Source organism: Miscanthus floridulus, chromosome 12 (genome assembly GCF_019320115.1).
Source record: "Miscanthus floridulus cultivar M001 chromosome 12, ASM1932011v1, whole genome shotgun sequence".
NCBI classification, from domain to species: Eukaryota; Viridiplantae; Streptophyta; class Magnoliopsida; order Poales; family Poaceae; genus Miscanthus; species Miscanthus floridulus.
The window spans coordinates 28,623,797-28,643,278 of NC_089591.1; the positions used below are offsets into that span (position 1 = coordinate 28,623,797).

General features: G+C 43.0%; 1 protein-coding gene and 1 pseudogene across 1 annotated transcript; one reads left to right on the plus strand and one right to left on the minus strand.

The window, feature by feature from the left end:
• Positions 1-1,485: 1,485 nt before the first annotated feature.
• LOC136495642 (U-box domain-containing protein 33-like) lies at positions 1,486-9,178 on the minus strand (annotated as a pseudogene).
• Positions 9,179-9,290: 112 nt separating this feature from the next.
• LOC136495643 (zinc finger BED domain-containing protein RICESLEEPER 2-like) lies at positions 9,291-12,502 on the plus strand. Its single transcript, XM_066491522.1, has 4 exons — positions 9,291-9,577; positions 10,811-12,081; positions 12,201-12,320; positions 12,495-12,502. Exons 1-4 carry the CDS (start codon positions 9,291-9,293, stop codon positions 12,500-12,502), a joined length of 1,686 nt encoding a protein of 561 aa, XP_066347619.1.
• The last annotated feature ends 6,980 nt before the right edge of the window (positions 12,503-19,482 follow it).

A 19,482-nucleotide genomic window follows, 5' to 3' on the forward strand; every position in this document is an offset into this window, starting at 1 on the left:
CGGCCGGGCTGCAGGGCGTGACCGGGGGCAGGGCGCGGGTGCGCGGCGGCGCGGGCGCACGACAGCGTGGGCGCGGCGCGCGGCGTGGTGGCAGACGATTGGCCGGCCGGCCGAATTCGCTAAGTCTTTTAACCGCCCTTTGCCGAGTGCCGGATCAGGGAGGCACTCGGCAAAGATATAATTTTTTTTAAAAATTTTCTTTGCCGAGTGTCCTAGATCTGGCACTCGGCAAAATTTTTTTTAAAATACTTTGTCGAGTGCTCCTGGCACGGCACTCGGCAAAGATTTATTTTTTTTAAAATGTCTTTTTTTTAAAAAAAATAGTTTGCCGAGTGCCCCTAGCCCGGCACTCGGCAAAGATTTAATTTTTTTTTAAAAATGTCTTTGCCGAGTGCCCCGTGAAGACACTCGGCAAAGAGAAAATTAAAAAAAATTCAAAACCCTCTTTGCCGAGTGCCTTATTCGTGTCACTCGGTAAAGACCCCCTTTGTCGAGTGCCATGCCCTAGCACTCGGCAAAGTTTTTTTTTTGGCCTCCAAATTTTTTGTGCAGCCCTTTTAAGGCACCAGAAACTCATAGTTAGAATTTGGGGATTTTTATGGCTTTTTGATATATTTAGTTACTTTATTTTTTTTCTTGATTTTTTTTAAAATATAATTTTGAACTGCACATGGTATGAATATTTTTTCGAAAAATATAATCATTAAATTCCAGTATTCGTACCACGTGCAGTTCAAAATTATGTTTTTCGAAAAAATTCAAGTAAAAGAAATAAAGTAACTAAATATATAAAAAAGCCATAAAAACTCCCCAAATTCTAACTAGGAGTTCCTGGTGCCTTAAAAGGGCTGCACAAAAAATTTGGAGGCAAAAAAAAAATTTTGCCGAGTGCCGGGGCATGGCACTTGGCAAAGGGGTCTTTGCCGAGTGCCACGAAGAAGGCACTCGGCAAAGAGGGTTTTGATTTTTTTTAAAAATTTTCTCTTTGCCGAGTGCCTTAACATTTAAATTTTTTTTAATCTTTGCCGAGTGCCAGAGCTGAGACACTCGGCAAAGAAATTTAAAAAAAAAATCTTTGCCGAGTGCCTAACAGCAGGCATTCGGCAAAGAAGGACGTGGCCGAACACCGTTACGCGGGGCAGCCTTTGCCGAGTGTCTAGATTTTACCGAGAGTCTGACACTCGGCAAATAAGTCCTTTGCCGAGTGTCCTTCTTTGCCGAGTGCCCGGCACTCGGCAAAGAACTCTTTGCCGAGTGCAATTCTTTGTCGAGTGCGGCACTCGGCAAGGAAGGTCTTTGCCGAGTGCCCGATTTTTGACACTCGACAAAGAATTTTGCACTCGGCAAAGTCTCTGTTTCCAGTAGTGCTAGCAGCTACTTCTACTATTTATTATTACAAATGACAATAATACACATCTAGGCGTAGTTGTGCATCAAGTGGAGCGTCTGGTAACAACCCAGCTTGAAATAAAAGCAATTTTATTTTCAGGTTTTATTAGCCGGCATTGTCATGGCCCTTAAGACGTGGAGCGATCTCCACTTGGCCTTGGATGTTATCGCCGGCCGCCGCTTCGTCTCGAAACTGCAGCATCACAGCGCCAGCTTGAGCAGTTGCTCAGCTGGTTTCTTTGGCCAGGGCCCCGCAGACACGTCCAGCAAAGTGTGCACGGGATGCATCTTCACCGCCACTCGCACCTGCTCGACGATGTTGAGGTCGTCAAGCCCCGTGAGCAGCTGCAGGATGACCACGCCGAACGCGTACACGTCTGACGCCGTGGTGAGCTTGCCGGTCATCAAGAACACGGGGTCTATGTATCCCATCGTGCCCATCGGGATCGTGCGCCGGATGATGGTCTCCTCTTCCAGCGGCTTCACGGGCACCACCCGCGCTGTCCCGAAGTCTCCCAGCCGACTAACGTCGCCGGCGTCGAGTAGGATGTTGTTGAGCTTCAGATCGGCATGGATGATGACGTTAGGGCGGCTAGAGTGGAGGTACACCAGCGCAGACCGCTGCTCCGTGAGGATCCTGATACGGTCCTCCCATGGGAGCCCCATGCTGAGCCTGTCCAGGAGCGTGCCATTGTGGAGGTGCTCATACACGAGGCTGCATGACTCCGGGCAAACACCAATCAGTTTTACAATGTGTGGGTGCTCCAATCTGCTCAGCACCACCATCTGCGACTTGGAAATCCAAACACAATTAATATTGTATAGTTGCAAACTTGGGCAAATACATATGGCATCTGAGTTAGATGCCAGGTTTTAGAGGTGTTAAGAAAGGAAATATTTGAATGGACAGAGTTTTTGCCAGACCAAACCTAGAGGACGGTCTCAATTTTGGCAAGGACTGATGGGAGTTAGAGGTTGGTATGAGAGGGGTACTAGCTGGATTATTGGCAATGGCAAGAGAGTAAATTTTGGCTTGACGTATGGCTGCACAAATGCCCCCTGAAGATAAGCTTCCCCAGGTTGTACAGAATCTATAGACAGCAGGAGGCCTCAGTGGCTGAGATGCATGGTTTAGGCTGGCAGTTAGACATGAGAAGAAGATTAGGTCCAGAAGAGTTGGTAAAATGGAACGAGCTCATGCAGGAATTAGAGGTGGTTCACATTTCTGAGGATGAGGACTCCTTAGTATGGGCTTTAGGGAACTCAGGAAAATTCACTAATAAGTCCTTATATAGATTGATGACAAACAGTGGAGAAATAGACTTAAGAATGAAGCAAGTGTTGGAGCAGAAGCTGCCACTCAACATCAATATTTTTCTCTGGATGCTCTGGCATGAAAGAGTTCTATCAAGGGGAATAGCTTAAGAGGAGGAATGGTAAAGGTTCTGAAAAATGCAAGTATTGTGGGGCTTTAGAAACAAGAAACCACCTTTTCTTCAATTGTAAAATCTCTCAGGTTATATGGGTTTGGGTTAGGATTAGTTTGAGGTGGGCTGAGAGACCAATTTCGGTCACTCACTTTCAAGACATGATGGGTATCGGAGAGGTGGTGCATGATAAAAATCTTGCTCTTGTTATTCTAGCTGCTGTTGTTTGGAGTGTATGGAAAGCTAGAAATGATTGGGTGTTTAATAATGCTTTGATCAAATCCCCAAAACTGATTGCTTACAAAGTTGTTGGGTTCCTTATTCAGTGGACGAAGATGCAGAAGGAGAAGAACAGGTCCCAGATGGAGGATATCATCCTGAAGCTGCAGGAAGGACTGAGGGCAGCCGGCGGTGGAAAAAAGCTTGTTTTCTTATCTTTTAGTTTTCCGCTTCGTTTAGCTAGGCTTGGCATGTCGAGAGTTTGGAGGGTTGTATTTTCATGTTTCTCTTGAGCGCACTGTTCTTTTCTTTTGTGATCTGTTGGTTAAGAGGGTGGAGAGGTGTGGTAGTTCTTTCTATGTTTCAGTAGCAAACGCTGTCACTGTAAGCTGGTTTCCCCAGCAGATATTTTGCTTTCAACATAAGCAGGGCCAAAGTGCCTTTGGTCTAAAGAAAAAGAACGCCATTGGAATGTCCCGGGGTACCCAGTGTACATATTTTTGTCATGCATTTAAAAGGAACTGTTAGAGAGTAGGTGTATATATCTATTATCCCGGGGTATCCCATTGTTGCTTTATTATTATCTTCATTTGTAGCAGTAGCTCCCTTTTTATTGTAGCCTTAGTTTTAGCATCTTCAATATGGCCTATGGCTATTTATGTACATTAATAAATTATTGTGTGTGTCAATGGAAACATTCATCTCGTGAATAATTTCACTTCATGACTAGAGATATAGGAATCATTAAATTGAGAGTTACCTCTTGTAGATACTCTGGGAAACCTTTAGTACCACGAGGCCTCAATAACTTGATAGCCACCGGCATGCCACCTAGGTTTCCTTTATACACTGGGCCATACCCTCCTTGTCCTATGAGATTTTTTGAGTTGAACCTACTGGTCGCTTTCCTGATCTGCGACATCGTGAACTGGTCAACATGCTCTGGACTAGAGAAGTTCTCCTTCAATGAAGCAGAAATTTTCCTTTGTAATAACTTGTCTTCTCCATGACTACCATAGCCCTCTTCTTGCTGACGTTTCAGTTTGTTCAGTAGCTTGTCTATTTCTTCCTACCAAAGGCAATATGGAGTCCTTAATTTGCATCCATATTTATACATTGAAGCAAGTAAAAAGTGACACAACTATCACAAAACTAGCTGAGTTATATCACAAATTTTGTATATTGTCAACTACTATAATAAACTACAATTTTATGAAGTTGTATCACCAAGCTATATATTTATCTTGTCATATAGTATGATAAACTATTATATTCTATCTAAGAAATTATGCCACAATTCACACTACTACAAAAATGATTTTAGGAGATAGAGGTTTTTTATTTTAGGAGGTGGCACATTTATCCGACCATCTCTGTAAATAATTTTAGGAGTTAAAACATTTTAGAAGACACTTAAAAAATATGCCTGCCTCTGAAAATGGAATTACAGAGGTGGGCATCCAAAGGCGTCTACCTCTCTTAGCCATGGATTCACAGAGACGGTTGTCTTAGGACACCTATCTCTGAAAATTGCTATTGACTGAGGCAGCCATTCTAAGGGTCTATCTCTCAAAATTGATTGATAAAGATGGGTGTCATAGGGGGGGGGGGGGGGGGGGGGGGGCTGTCTCTAAAAATAGTTGCACCAAAATAATTTATAAATTTTCCACATGAAGCAAGATGAAAAAAACTTTATATCAAAACTGTAGTTCTTGACGCGATGTATAACTTTGTAGTTGAGAAGTTATTTATTTAAAACATTTAGAGTCCCAAAATGTTGTTTTAAGTTCTTGGATTTTGAGATTTTCAAAAAAACTTGGACGTTGACGTCTATACAGATATTGTAGTTCTCAATATAATATATAGCTTCGAAACCAAAAAGTTGTTTATTTGAAGTTGTTTAGAGTCATAAATATGTGTTTTAAGTCCATAGATTTTGAAATTCTAAATTTAGAATTTTCAAACAACCTTGACTGTTCACATAGTTAATACCAAAGTTGTAGTGGTTGGCGTGATCTACATATTTGCTGTTGATAATTTTTTATTTGAAGTTATTTAGTATCTCAAATATTTATTTTAAATTTACATATTTGGGAGATTCAAAATTTTTAATTTTTCAAATAATCTTGGATGGAGACACATCTAAGCTATAGTGCTTGACAAGATTTAAAACTTTGTAGTTGAAACTTTTCTATTTGAGTTTATTTATTAGTAGAGAAAATATTCAATACAAGATTATGAAATGTTGATATAAAATGACAGCATCCTATATGTAATCACAAATGAGTGTATGATGTAGCGGTAGGGAGGTGTTATGGCTGAGTAGTTGGTTTTGAGTTTGAATCCTCATAGATACTAATTTTTTGGTGAAAATTGATTTTGACAGCTTCCTAAAATCCTTTCTGCTGACTATAGAGAGCAATATTAACTTGAGTAGTTTTTTCTTTTTCCTCCTATCGGAAATAAATTTGGAGTACTGAGCACCTACTTTGCCTTTCAGAGCTCTTTGTTGTATAGTTCCAAAATAACTTGAGCTCCCTCCATGTCCAAAATTTCCACTGTGCTCCACATGATCATTCCTGTATTTCAAATGATTTTATCCAACAAGTCATTATCAGATTTGATTCAGATGTTACTGAAAGTATGTCATCATCATTCATAGTCCAATGATGACTTGGTATAATATCTCAATGATACCTAGTGGAGATGTGTTTGCCACTGAGCACCACCCAAACCTGACAGCATCGGCTAAGCACATCTTGCATTGTCATGTTCCTACATCTCTTAGTTTAGTTTTTTCATGCTAAGATAGGAAGTCGTATGTGTACAAACTGTGTACAGGTACATGTCAAGATGTCTGGTATTGTGAATGAGTACATATGTCTTGTACTAACCTTGAACCGATGACAATTCTCTTAATTTTCAGCTTCTTAACAAGGTTCACAACACCAGCGATAATGTTATGGTGTGTAAGGTAATATGCAAGAACCTGCAACAACAGATGCCAGTTTAGGAAGCATGTTTTCTACAATAAAGTTCAAAAAAAAAAATACTGTAATACCGTCCTCTGTTTACCTTTCAAGAGCCTATTGTAATACTAATAACTTAAGTGGTAGAGCTTCCGGTAGAGAGGTTGCCTACCTAGGTACGAAACTCAGGGCTTGCATTCCTAGTCATACGAGTGCTCAATTGTCTCAAAACAAAGCCAAGGGTACATCCATATGGCTTGTTTTCATAATATGAGTGTTAGTTCAATAAAATATTCACTTGATCATCTGTACACTCTGATCATTAAAATTGCATATGGGGGATCCAAATGTATCTGTTGACACTGAATTGAATCTCAGATCACACACCAGCAAAGGCTAGCAAGCCTGGAGCGTCGTTTTTATTGTCTTGATCCCAAAACATCATGGTGGAGTCCTTCACACATGTGGTACACTTTTTGCTATCAACAATATCAAAATTTGAATTGTTTATGCACTACCATAGAAATGACCTTTACTCTCAGCAAATTACAACCGGTTGCAGAAGAACCAATTGGACCTTAGCATCAGAATCAGTTCTTTTTTGTTGGAAGCCTTAGTGCTATAATTGAGCGCATGATAACGCAGTTCTTTTGGTACCATCACACCAGATTGGTGTCCCTCACTTATTGTGTTCCCTCTAAGTACCGTCGCACCATGTTCTTGGCTCAAACCAGTAGTGATATGCCAAGAAATACAAGTCGTTTGTACCTTGGGCCAGGATTGTTCCACAATGTAGTATCATTGTGGGTTTGAGGTACCATCCAGTCCTGATATCTGGTTATCTGGGTGTGATTGTCTTCTCCAAATATAGTGTTCTCTTCCTGCGAACACATGGTTGATATGTGCCCATGTGTGAGTGATGAGTGATTGTCAAGAGGTGATAGGAGCTTTAGTTAAGTGTGCGTGAGACTAACCATGGCATTAGTTGTGTGTGCAATGTTGACGGTAATTTCACCATGTTTTTACACCAACAAAACCGTCAACAAAACATTGTTTCTGGGAGCTAACAAGCAAAGACATAGTGACTTAGGTGCAAATAACTTGGTTCCACATGTACATGTCATTATTTGCTTGTAGGTACACAATACATGAGAATTGGGTGGCTGAAGGCTCCACCTAGAGATAGGCCGACTTCTACTTGGGCCCACCCAGCCATCCACACATGCCATCATGATGAACAATGCTTCTAGAAGCCAGCTGCAGAAGATGGGCTGATTTGGCCCCATATGGAGGTCGGGCGACCTACCCAAGGAGCCTATCAGCCACTGCGAGCTTCCATGATCCTTCCATACACTCCAAAGGCAATCTCCACTCTTGGATCCCAAGGGCCTCTTCTCTCATTGGCCAAAGAGGTGATCACATGGATCTAGGGGCCCACATGAAAAGCAACCCGACGTGACAAGTGCAGAACAAGCATCATACACACCCTATGACACGTGGGACATGATTCTAGAATAAAGAGGGAGGACCCACTGGTCATTGAGAGGTTGGGTGACCTCACTAGGGAGCCAACCGACCTGAAATTGCACCCACCGCCTCTATGCATGCCACCATGCATCCTCCTTGATCTGAACCACTGATCAAAGGTTGGTTCATGGTCGGTTGGATCCAAGGGCAAGGAGGAGATGTCACCTAGATCGATGATGTGGCACTACCCCTCACTCTGGCTATAAATACCCCCTAGACTTCACTCTCATTTATGACATATTAGAGTAAACCACTCTCTAGTAGCTTTTAGCGAAGCTCTGCTGTAGTGCTATGCAATTAGGGAGAGAGTGAGGGAAGTCTTCAGGAGAAAGCCCTAGGCCTGTCAGGAGTTTTCTCCAAGGTGTACCTCAACGGATGCTATCTTCTAGTAAGTAATACATTCAAGTTCTTTATAGTATTTGATATTCTATCTCTGCTAGTAGTTATATAAGCCTTCTTACCTATACACCACTTTACTTTAGTAGAGTGCTCTAGCCTTTCTAAGGGATCTTAGTTGGCTGAGGTTATAGTAGTAAGTATAGTGTAGACATGGTGTCTAGACTATATCTTGCTTGTGTAGACCGCTTGTCACACGGATTGTCAGTGGTAGCTAGCAGGTGGTGATAGCCATGTCTAGCCTTTGCATTCCACCACATGTTGTAGGCAAGTTCTTAAAAGGTAGCGCCCTAGTAACAAGGTAGTGGCTTCGGATAGGGTTTCATCCCCTATTGTCTTGCCTATCGCCTCCTGTAAGCAAGGTGGGTGAACTACCATTTATAACTACTATCTTTACTAGGTATCATTGCTATCTAGATCCTCTCTACCCAATGTTCCATAGGCTCTTTTGTATCATCATAGGACGGTCTTGATCCCTAGTTAGTTCACTTCACATTCCCCATGAAAATACGATACCTGGAATACTCCCGGTGAAGGCTACATTGACTACCATATGCTTGCGGTTTACCCGTTTGCCACTTTAGGTGTCAACATGCAACATGTCCTCTTGGCTTTGTGATGTGTAGGTGTTAAGCATGAGACGGTCGACGACAATGAAGAAGGTCAAACGAGAAGTCCATGTGCGATGGTGAAGGGTAGATGTGAACGCTTGGATCAAGGGACCAAGGACTATAGGATAGACAGTGGACGGCTAGCACTTGGACACGTTGACAAGCATAGTGTACATGTGAGGATGGTGAAGGATACGATGTTGACCTAAGTCAAGACAGCGATCGGACCAAGTCAAGACGGGTGTGAGAGCACTTGGTGATTGGCTAGTCGAGGACGAGTGGGACACATGTCAACATCATGGAGAAGACGTAGTGGTTACATGACTCCAAGTGGGTTTGCTGCTTTGGGCCTCAAAACCATGGGTAGTAGGTTTGCCGGGTTTGGGCCTCGAAACCTGGGGAGGATCTTGGGGTGGCATGTGGTGTCATCTGAGAGCTTGCGTCAAGGAAATGCGACTTCATGAAAGGCCCATGGCCGTCCAATTATGGATGGCAACGGGTACAAATTACCCGTGTGCCCATGGGTAAAAACCCATTAGGGTGAGGATACGGGTACCATTTTGTACCCACGGGCACGGGTGTGGGTTCGATTTTGTGCCCACGGGTAAAAAATTTGCGGGTATAAAAATACCTTACCCATGCCTGCAAACCCACGAACCCGCCTGACATGTGGGCCTGCTGCACAAGTATATAAAGGACTTTCTAGGGTTCCCATAATCCTCCCCCGCATAGCCACAATCTTGGCCTCCCACATGCTAGGCCGCAGCGACGCAGCCTCCCTCGGCTTCCGCTCGACCGCTCCCAGCCTCACACGCCTCGCACCCAGGCTACAACCGCTAGTTCCCCTCCGCCCGCCGCCCGCCCTCAGCCATCCCTTCCCACCGGCCACCAGCTCCCCGCTGCCAGTTTTTCTGCCCACCCTCGCTCCCCCTACCGCCACCTCCCCACCACCACCGCTCTACCCAATGCCCGCCCAGTCGTCCACCTCCCTGCTGCCACCCGGTCCGCCGCTCACCGCCTGCTTTGGCGCCCACTGCCAGTAAGGCCGCTCGACCTGGCGCCTGTATTTCTGTCGCTGCCCCAGGTTAGTCACTGTCCTCTCACTTTTTCTTCATTCTCTATTCTGGTGATATGTCATGTCTAGTTTGTGATTTTATGATTGTCTAGAATGAATGAACGATTTTGTGACCGAATGAATGATTTGGTGATTTTGTTCAGTGGTTGCAGTGTTCAGTAGATAGAATGAATGAATGATTTTGTGATCTGGTGATAGGCAGTGTTCTGTCAAGATTGAATGAATGATTTTATGATTGTCAATAGCTATTTTTGTGATTGTCAGTAGCTTTTTTGTTCAATTTGGATGGTTCAATTCTGGTGATACATAGTTAACTTGTGCCATGTTGTTGGACTACAGATTGCATTGGTGATGGAGACTCCTAGGAGTAGTGTCCAACCTGAGCAGGTCTCATAGGCTTCCATCCCTGTTGACAAAGCTCTCCCTGGTAATCAGGTTATCGCCATTGATGATGGAGTTGATGATCATGAGGTCAAAGATGGGACTACTGGTATAACTCACTCATGGGGTTCGCATAGGAAGCTCACATTTGCTGTATGGAAGGAATTCACATGAGTTTGTGATGATGATGGAGTTTGGAAGGCAAAGTGCGACCATTGTGGCAAGAAGCTTTCAGCTACAACAAGAAATGGTACTAACCATATATGTACTCATCTAAAAATATGTATCTATAGGAAGAAGCCCGGTGAGAAGGTGCAAGCAAATTTGAGGTTTGCATCCACTGATAAGGGTGCAGTAGCTGTTGAAAATTATATGTTTGATCAATATGTAGCTAGGAAAGCACTTTACACAATGATTACACTACATGAGTACCCTCTGTCCATTGTGGATCATCTTGGTTTTCGTCAATTTGTTTGTACTTTGCAACCCTTGTTCAAGATAGGAACTAGAAACACTATTAGGAAGGGCATCCTGAACTGCTATGATGTGGAGGAAACAAAAGCTAGGATGTTTCTTCAGAAGCTCAGTTGTCTTGTAGCCATTACAACTGACATGTGGACTATTGATAATCAGAAAAGAGGATATATGGCTATCACTAGATATTTTATTGATGACTCATGGACCCTTAGAAGATGCATTTTGAGGTGATTTCTTACTATCCTACTTCAATTACTTGCTGTCCTATTTGTGTTTTACTTCAATTAGTTGCTGTCCTATTTGTCTTTTACTCCAACTTATTTCAATTGTCTTTTCTAGGTTTGTATATGTGCCATGCCCCCATACTGCTGAAGTTATTTGTGATGCACTACTTAAATGCCTCCAAAGTTGGGATCTTCATTGCAGGGTGTCCACTGTGACACTTGACAATTGCAGTGTCAATGACAGCATAATTGGTCTAATGGAATCAAGGCTTGGGGAGGGTAATATGTTGCTGGGTGGAAAGCACTTGCATACCCATTGCTGTGCGCACATATTGAACCACATTGTACAAGATGGATTGGAAGTGATCAAGAAATCTATTGCAAGAATCAGAGAGGGCATTGCTTATTGGATTGCTACACCAAAGAGGTATGAAAAATTTGTGAAAGTAGCTCAACAACAGAAGGTTGAATTGAAGAAAAAACTGTGTCTTGATTGCAAAACTAGATGGAATTCAACTTTTGTCATGCTTAGCACTGCTATACCTTATAGGAAGGCTTTTGATAGTTTGGGCACTCTTGACCACTTTGTTTGCCCACTAAATGATGATTGGAAATTTGCAGCTATTGTTTGTGAGAAATTAGAATTGTTCTATCAGCTCACTGAATTGTTTTATGGAACAAAGTATGTGACAGCTAATATCTTCTTTCCTAAAGTATGTGAGATCAAACTTAAAATTAACTCTTGGAAAGAAGATGAAAATGAGATCATTAGAAACATGTCCACTGCAATGATAGAGAAGTATGATAAGTATTGGTATGATATCCAAGGTCTCATGGCTGTTGCTGTTATTCTTGATCCACGCCTTAAGATGATCATGCTGCAAGCTTGCTATATGGCTCTTTTGGGTCAAAAAGAAGCTGATAGATATTGTCAAAAGAGCTATGAATTGCTAACTCAATTGATGGATGAGTACCAAGTGCAAATTGATCAAGAGGTTGTGGGTACATCATCATATGGGGCTTCAAACTCTACTGTTAGAGTTGTTGCTGTTCTGTCCATATTCAAAACACTTGTTGCCACTAAGAAGACCTCAAGTCTTGTTAAAGCAAAGAGTGAGTTAGATCGGTACTTGGATGAAGATTCTCTTCCTCATGATGAGAATGAGTACTTTGCTGTCTTGGGTTGGTGGAAGGAGGCTGGAACTCGCTTCCCTACTTTGAGGTTGATTGCTCGTGATATTTTGGCAATTCCCATAACCACAGTAGCTTCTGAATCCTCTTTTAGTACTAGTGGGATGGTTCTAAGTGAGCATCGCAGCCGTCTTACTCCCCAAATGTTGGAAGCTTTGATGTGCAGCCAAAGTTGGTTTCGTCACAATCTTAAAGGTAAAGAATTATGCTTTTGATTCCAGCAGCTTGTCAATTTTGTCATCTCATTCTAATGATCTTATGGAAGCAGCTTACTAATGTTATTTTCTTATTCCAATGTGCATTTGTTGGTCAAGATGATGGAAAGATTGACACCTTTTGGTCCTGCCTTAAAGACATTGAAGAAGAAATGAAGGAAGAACCTTGCATCTCTACCGTCGACTCTGTGAAGCTTGTTGTTCATTTGTATCTGTTATGTGAACAATATTTGTGTGATTTGAGCCATGTGTGTGCTGTTCTAGACTTGTCACTTGTGCTTGTTGAACCATATTTATTTGGCTTGTACTCTTGTTATTAAGATGTTGAACAATAGTTGTGAACTATTATTTGTGAACTTGTGCTGTTGTGCATTGGATCTATGATCTGTATAGGTTTATGATTGTGAACTATCAATTTGTGTTCTAGCTAGCGGGCACGGATGTGCCCATGGGTACACTGTGCCCATGGGTGACGGGGCGGGTTCAATTTTGTGCCCGTGATGGGTCGCGGGTGTGGGTTTGTAAACCCTCTACCCGCGGGTAATGTGCACGTTGCCATCCATATGTCCAATGCATGGAAATCAAATTTCACCATTTCACCCCCGATGGCTAAGTGGTTTAAGGCTAAACCTTGGGGCACTCTTGGATGTACAAATAGCCCTATAAATAACGGTTGTGGCTGCCAACAATAGCCATCTCTCCCACCCCTCATGTTTATTTCCATAGGCTAGCTAAGTGCATCTTGTTTAGAGGAGATTAGAAGTAGAGAGGATGAGCACCTCTAGCTCTAGTTTTTCATCTCTAGAGGGAGGATCTCTTAGTAATTCAATCAAGTTGACCTCTAAAATCTCGAGTTCATCTTTTCCCCTCTCCAGTTTTTCCTTTTTGATGATTTTCATGGCCTTTTTGGAGATTTTCATGCTGCTTGATCTTTTGACACATTTTTTGAGTCCTTGGGAGTCCTTGGATCCTTGGAACTTATTCAAATCTTTTCTTGAAGCCAACTTCAAAGCTCGTGGTTCCAAGACCCAAAACTCTTCAAGTCTCCCTCTTTTTGGTTTTTTCTTGATAATCCTATGAACTGAGATTTTGGAACATGTTATGATCGCTTCTTCGGTGCCATGACCCATGGAAAACATGTCTTGGCCATGCCTCTACTAATTTCCCACGAGCACCTATAGAAGACCACTCTCTAGAAATACTATGAAAACCCTAATTTGAGGAAGGAAAAAAACCTTTTTCATGCCCACGTTTTGAGCTTTTCAAAAAGATCTTTTGGGGATAAGTTCATAGTATCCTAGTGGAGATGTGTGTAAAGTTTGGTGTAGTTTTGACTTGATTTGGTCGAGTTTTGATGTTTTCCACAAAGTTCGGCCCTGCAATTTTGGTTCTGATAGAACACGGAACTTCCGCACTCATGGGCGAAGACTCCATGTCCTGAAACACCTCCGCACATAGTCACGAAGCCTCTGTGGTCTGAGATTCTCCATGATAGTCATTAGATCTTCCTTAGTTCTGCTTCTGACATTTCTCTGAATTTCTGCTAGTATCCTCTAGGTTCATTGATGTGTGAACGTGTAGAGAACACACGACTGCAACTTGTATGGCCCAATCTTCATGGTGGAGCATAAGTAAACTTGATAACTATCGTTGTATGACCTGATGGAGAGGTAGCGCACCACGAGATCTTGCACCCGCGACGAACTGCCGAGACATCCACCCTTCCATGCGCCGACAAAACCAGTCCACGCAATCACGCCATATAGACATGAAGGCACGAACTGGGTGAACCGAAGTTCGGTGTTCTACAACCCCCTCAGGAGTCGAAAGAACAAAAGTTGTAAAGCACTCATGCCTTACCAAAGAATCCAAATATTCTCTCCATGAGAGGAGAAACACACACACAAGGTGGCTGTATTTTAACCAAAAGAGACTCTTACATAGAAGGATTACATGGGTATTTATACAATGATGAAAAGTATGCAAAAAGTTGACACTTAATCTGGGTGCTAACCACCATTCCAAAGGTCCTCGTTACTTTTGGCTAACTGAAGTGGGAACTCAAGCAATCTCTTCAATTCTCGCGCAAGTGCTGGGCTGCATGTGCACCTTCCACTAAAACGATCATAACTCTTAGCTCGGAAGTCCAAAAGATGCACCGTTTGTTGCGTTGGAAACTAGACTTCAATATCTTTCTGCTGATATGGAATAAGGATGCAGAAACGTGGCCTAGTTTTGTAGGTACAGCTGTAACAAACTATTGAATCATAGTTGAGGTTGAGTTATCCTTGTCCACATCATTCTCTCTCCCTTCGAAACGAGTCGTCCTCGACTCGTGCTCGTAGCATCAACATTGGACGAACTTTATTGGAAACTTGACTCAAGAAAGAACAAAAGAAAACAAGACTTGACGATGCAAGATAACTACAAACTCGAGCGCAAACTGAGAACAACTCCATATAGTGAGAACCAAACCATCGAATTGACCCGACGCAATGAGAGGAAACCAATGTTTAAATCTCTCAAGGCACCCTATCAGCATTCTGACTTGACTCAACACTATCTAGGAATTGAATACCAATCTGCGAAGGAAGCTTGTAAGGATAATCAGCTCACACCATGACAACCAAGGCTCTGAATACCAAATGATGTGTGAACATGTAGAGAACACACGACTGCAACTTGTATGGCCCAATCTTCATGGTGGAGCATAAGTAAACTTGATAACTATCGTTGCATGACCTGATGGAGAGGTAGCGCACCACGAGATCTTGCACCCGCGATGAACTGCCGAGACATCCACCCTTCCATGCGCCGACAAAACCAGTCCACGCAATCACGCCATATAGACATGAAGGCACGAACTGGGTGAACCAAAGTTCGGTGTTCTACAACTCCCTCAGGAGTCGAAAGAACGAAAGTTGTAAAGCACTCATGCCTTACCAAAGATTCCAAATATTCTCTCCATGAGAGGAGAAACACACACACACAAGGTGGCTGTATTTTAACCAAAAGAGACTCTTACATAGAAGGATTACATGGGTATTTATACAATGATGAAAAGTATGCGAAAAGTTGACACTTAATCTGGGTGCTAACAACCATTCCAAAGGTCCTCTTTACTTTTGGCTAACTGAAGTGGGAACTCAAGCAATCTCTTCAATTCTCGCGCAGGTGCTAGGCTGCATGTGCACCTTCCACTAAAACGATCATAACTCTTAGCTCGGAAGTCCAAAAGATGCACCGTTTGTTGCGTTGGAAACTAGACTTCAATATCTTTCTGCTGATATGGAATAAGGATGCAGAAACATGGCCTAGTTTTGCAGGTACAACTATAACAAACTGTTGAATCATAGTTGAGGTTGAGTTATCCTTGTCCACATCATTCATCCTTTCATGTATTGACTTGTAAGTCCTAGAAGGACTAAGAAAAGTGCTTTTCCTTAGGGTTGGGACAGAGGACCAGTTCTTTTGAAGATTTTTAATTGGCTCCCATTCACCCCCCTTTGGTCGCCATTTTTTGGTCCTTCAATTGGTATCATAGTTGGTTTAGGATCATACCACCTTAACTGGCTTTGTGATCCACGAAGGTGACAATGGAGCGCAGTAGCAGAAAGCCCACATATTTCGATGGAACCAATTATGCTTATTGAAATATTCGCATGTTCGCTTACCGTCAGAGTCTCAATTATCATTTTTGGGATATTTGTTTGGATTATGACTGTGTGGTTTTGCCTGCTCGATCGGGATGGTTAGGATCAAGATGACCAACATGTGGCCAACAACAAAGCTAGAAATGCTTTGTTTACTTCTCTTTGCCTCTCAGAGTCTGAGCGTGTGTTGGTTCTTTAGACTGCTCATGAGATCTGGTTGACTCTAAAAAAATATCATGAGGGCTCTTCTCATGTGAAGACACGCTTTGAGACTCACTGGCGTGAGTATAAGGATTTCTCGCAACTTCCTGGTGAAAGCATTGATTTGATATTCAGTCGCTCCTAGTCCATCATGAACAAAATGAGGGCAAACAAGCCTCAACTGCTGGATGGATAGCAAGCGCAAAACGCGTATAAAACTGTCAGTGGGCTGTTTTCTATTTTACATTTTTTTATAAAAATGGAATTAAGGATTTGTTTTAATGAGCTCTTGGAGATTCTTAAGGAATAAGGATAATATTCAGTGGCTTTTATGGAATTTATAGAATATACGTAGAACAATTTTTAAAATTTTTTTTAATAAACTCGAGAACCACTGCAATATGAAATTGAAATGAATATAAGGGTAATATAGCGTTACCTTTCTTGTACCACATAGACTTTTGTACTTAGATAACATATTGACCATTGCTCACTACCGGAAATAGTAGCTTTGCCATGTGCCACAGGCACACGGCAAAGCCCAAAAAACACTCGGTAAAGGATTTGCCGAGTGTAACACTTGTCAAACAGCACACGACATCTATAGTGCTGGCAAACGTCTCTTTGACGAGTGTTTTTTATCGGGCACTCGGCAAATACTTTGCTGAGAGTTGAAACCAACGCTTGGCAAAAAAAAGTAACATGACGACGCGTTTGCCGAGTGTCCGGGATTTGACACTCGGCAAAGCAGCCATGGCAAATATGCCCTCGTTTGCCGAGTGTCCAGGCACTGACACTCGGCTGCTTTGCCGAGTGTCAAATCCCGAACACTCAGCAAACATGGCTGCTTTGCCGAGTGTCAAATCCCAGACACTTGGCAAAAACTGGCCCAAAATGTATAGATGTTGGCTTCTTTGCCGAGTGTCACAGCGCAGACACTTGGCAAAGAAGCCATTTTAGTCCCGGAATGTACAGATTTTGGCCACGTGTCTACTTTGCCGAGTGTTTTTACCTTAGCACTCGGCAAAAGGCCTCTTTGCCGAGTGTAACACTCGGCAAAGCGACCATATATTTTTAGTTTTTAAGGTTCGGTCACGCATAACGTACCCACTCAAATAAACATTATAGGCATCACACATAGTTCACAATAAGCATCACAGATAGTTTATATAGATATATCGACAACACATAAATGCAAATAAACTTTAGAACCATAAGTAGGTTCATTCACAACCACAAATGCAAATAAAATTCACTGAGTGCAATGGTGTCCACTGAGTAGTCACAAGTAATCCACAAATGCAAATGCAAATTAAATCACAAGTAGTCACTGAGGAGGCCACGGTGACCACTATGACCACGCTGGGTCATGTGGCTCATTCGATGCCACTGATTGATTCTGCACAAAGGAAAAGAGATAAATAATTCTAGTTTCTAGTTTATTTCTAGTTTGTAAACTATAAATCATTCTAGTTTCTAGTTTCTAATTTATTTCTAGTTTCTAGTTTATTTCTAGTTTCTAGTTTCTAGTGTCTGGGCATCTTTGTAAGATTGATTCTGTATAAACTAGGAACGATGATTATAAGGTTGTGAAGTGACTCATAGTGCCTAAAATAGTGTTTTGAGCAGGTTGAGGAGGAGGGACTGGCATCGGTGGTGGAGGTTGACTGATTTGCAGTGTAAACACCCCTCATATATTCAAACATCTACAACCACTCTGCCTCCATCCTCGACCGCTATGCCTCCATCCTCTACCGCTCTACCTCCGCCCTCTGCCGCTCTGCCTCCATCTTTGCCTCTAGCTCCTCCCGACGCCTTGTTTCTTGTTCTAGCTGAGCCTACAATATTTCATCCCAATGTTATAATGCAATGCAAAAGTATGTAAAAATCAATGAACGATAAATAAAATAGAAATAACCTAGAGTGCGGTCATCTAGAACCATGTAGAGTCTGGCCATGGGCGTATCGTCGGGCTAGAACTCGTGCTCCGTGCTCGAATCTAGGAGAGAGTGGGAGTACTGGCCGTGTCGATTGTGCCGTCGCCAATCCAGAACTGGCCATGCTTCTTGTCTCCTCCCGCCCTCATGACCACTTCTCCATCAAGGTCATGGGCGCTCGGATCATACTCTAGGCCATGGACCACCCTTGCCATCGATGTGTATCTATCGAGGCGGCTGTGGACGGACTCATTGTTGTATGTCGAGGGTGGGTCCTCTGGGTTGTAGGCGATGTCGGTCTTTGCCTTGCCCTTATGGGCCAAAGCATATGCCATGAACTGGGAGCAAGGCTCGCCACCATGTGCCGCCGACTACAAAAAAGTAATATGATTAGAAATTATGCAGAATTGAGCATTAAAATAAAGAAATAAATTCGTGTACCTATCTAGCCACGTATTCTGAGAGGTTGAGGTTAGCTTGATGGTGTGGTGCACCCGGCATCAGCAAACGCCGCTCTCGGCAAGCGTTGTGATTCTCCTCCCACGCGGGGTCGCACCACCTATCCACCATCCAGGCCTAGCACTGCAGATCATAGGTGCACCACCATGGAGGCACCTACGTCATCAAGTATATGACATATAAGAAGATGAAATTAAGCATAATTAATCTTAGAAAAAAATAAGTATTAATGTTCTATATTTATCTTCAGGTATTGTTCCAGGGTCAGCCTCATGGTTCTTGCCACACTTTTAAGGAGCCTCACTCTAAGAATTTCCGCATGGTATTGGATCACGGCCTAGATGCGCGCCTCATAGTGCATGTCCTTGATGAGTTTCTTGGCGGCTTTGTCAGCCACAACATCCGCCTTGGCCTTATATCCCTCCTCGCATCTAAAGAAATAATGCATATAGACGTGATGTTTTCAGTCATTATTTCAAGAATGTCCAATCAATGTGATGTATTGAGCAATGTAGTGTGAGAAAGACTTACCCAAAGCTTGGCCTTGACACGCTGCGCCTTGTCGGTGAATACCCTGCCATCCTGATCAGGGGCATCGGGGACGATGGCATAGTGGGCCCATGTGTAGGCCAGCTCGATAGTTTTGCCAAACTGCACCAGGCTAGGGAACTTTTCCTTGATCAAAAGACCAAGGATGCCATTCACATGGCGTGCGTGATCTCCCCCGCTGACCTTCCTCCAACCCTTGCCCAAGTGATTAAGATAAATTATTAGTTTCTATTATAATTTTGAACATATCAAACAAAAAATTAGTGATAATATCTAAAGTTACGTACTTGTCTCCATCGGGTCAAATCAGTGGGCGTCTCTCAAGAGGTATCGATCACCTCGGGAGGGTCGAGGGACCTTGCAACCACACACACGATGAAGTAGAGGAAGAGATACCCCCTGTCTCCTCCTCCACCCCTGCCTCCTCCACCTATACCTCCTCCACATGTACCTCCTCCTCAGAGGATGAGTGAGCAGAAGGTAACTCAGACGGCGATGAAGGTATAGATGACGATGGCCTTGTCTTGCCTCCACCCTTCCCTCAACCCCTGGGTCTACCCCGAGGTCTCTTTCTAGACCCCT

What these genes read in the sequence shown, in the direction of transcription:
- LOC136495643 (XM_066491522.1), top strand. Translation starts at nt 9,291, where the DNA reads ATGCTAGGCCGCAGCGACGCAGCCTCCCTCGGCTTCCGCTCGACCGCT. An exon ending in TGCTTTGGCGCCCACTGCCA is followed by an intron (nt 9,578 to 10,810) that starts GTAAGGCCGCTC and finishes TGTCTTTTCTAG; the next exon opens with GTTTGTATATGTGCCATGCC. An exon ending in GTTTCGTCACAATCTTAAAG is followed by an intron (nt 12,082 to 12,200) that starts GTAAAGAATTAT and finishes TTGTTGGTCAAG; the next exon opens with ATGATGGAAAGATTGACACC.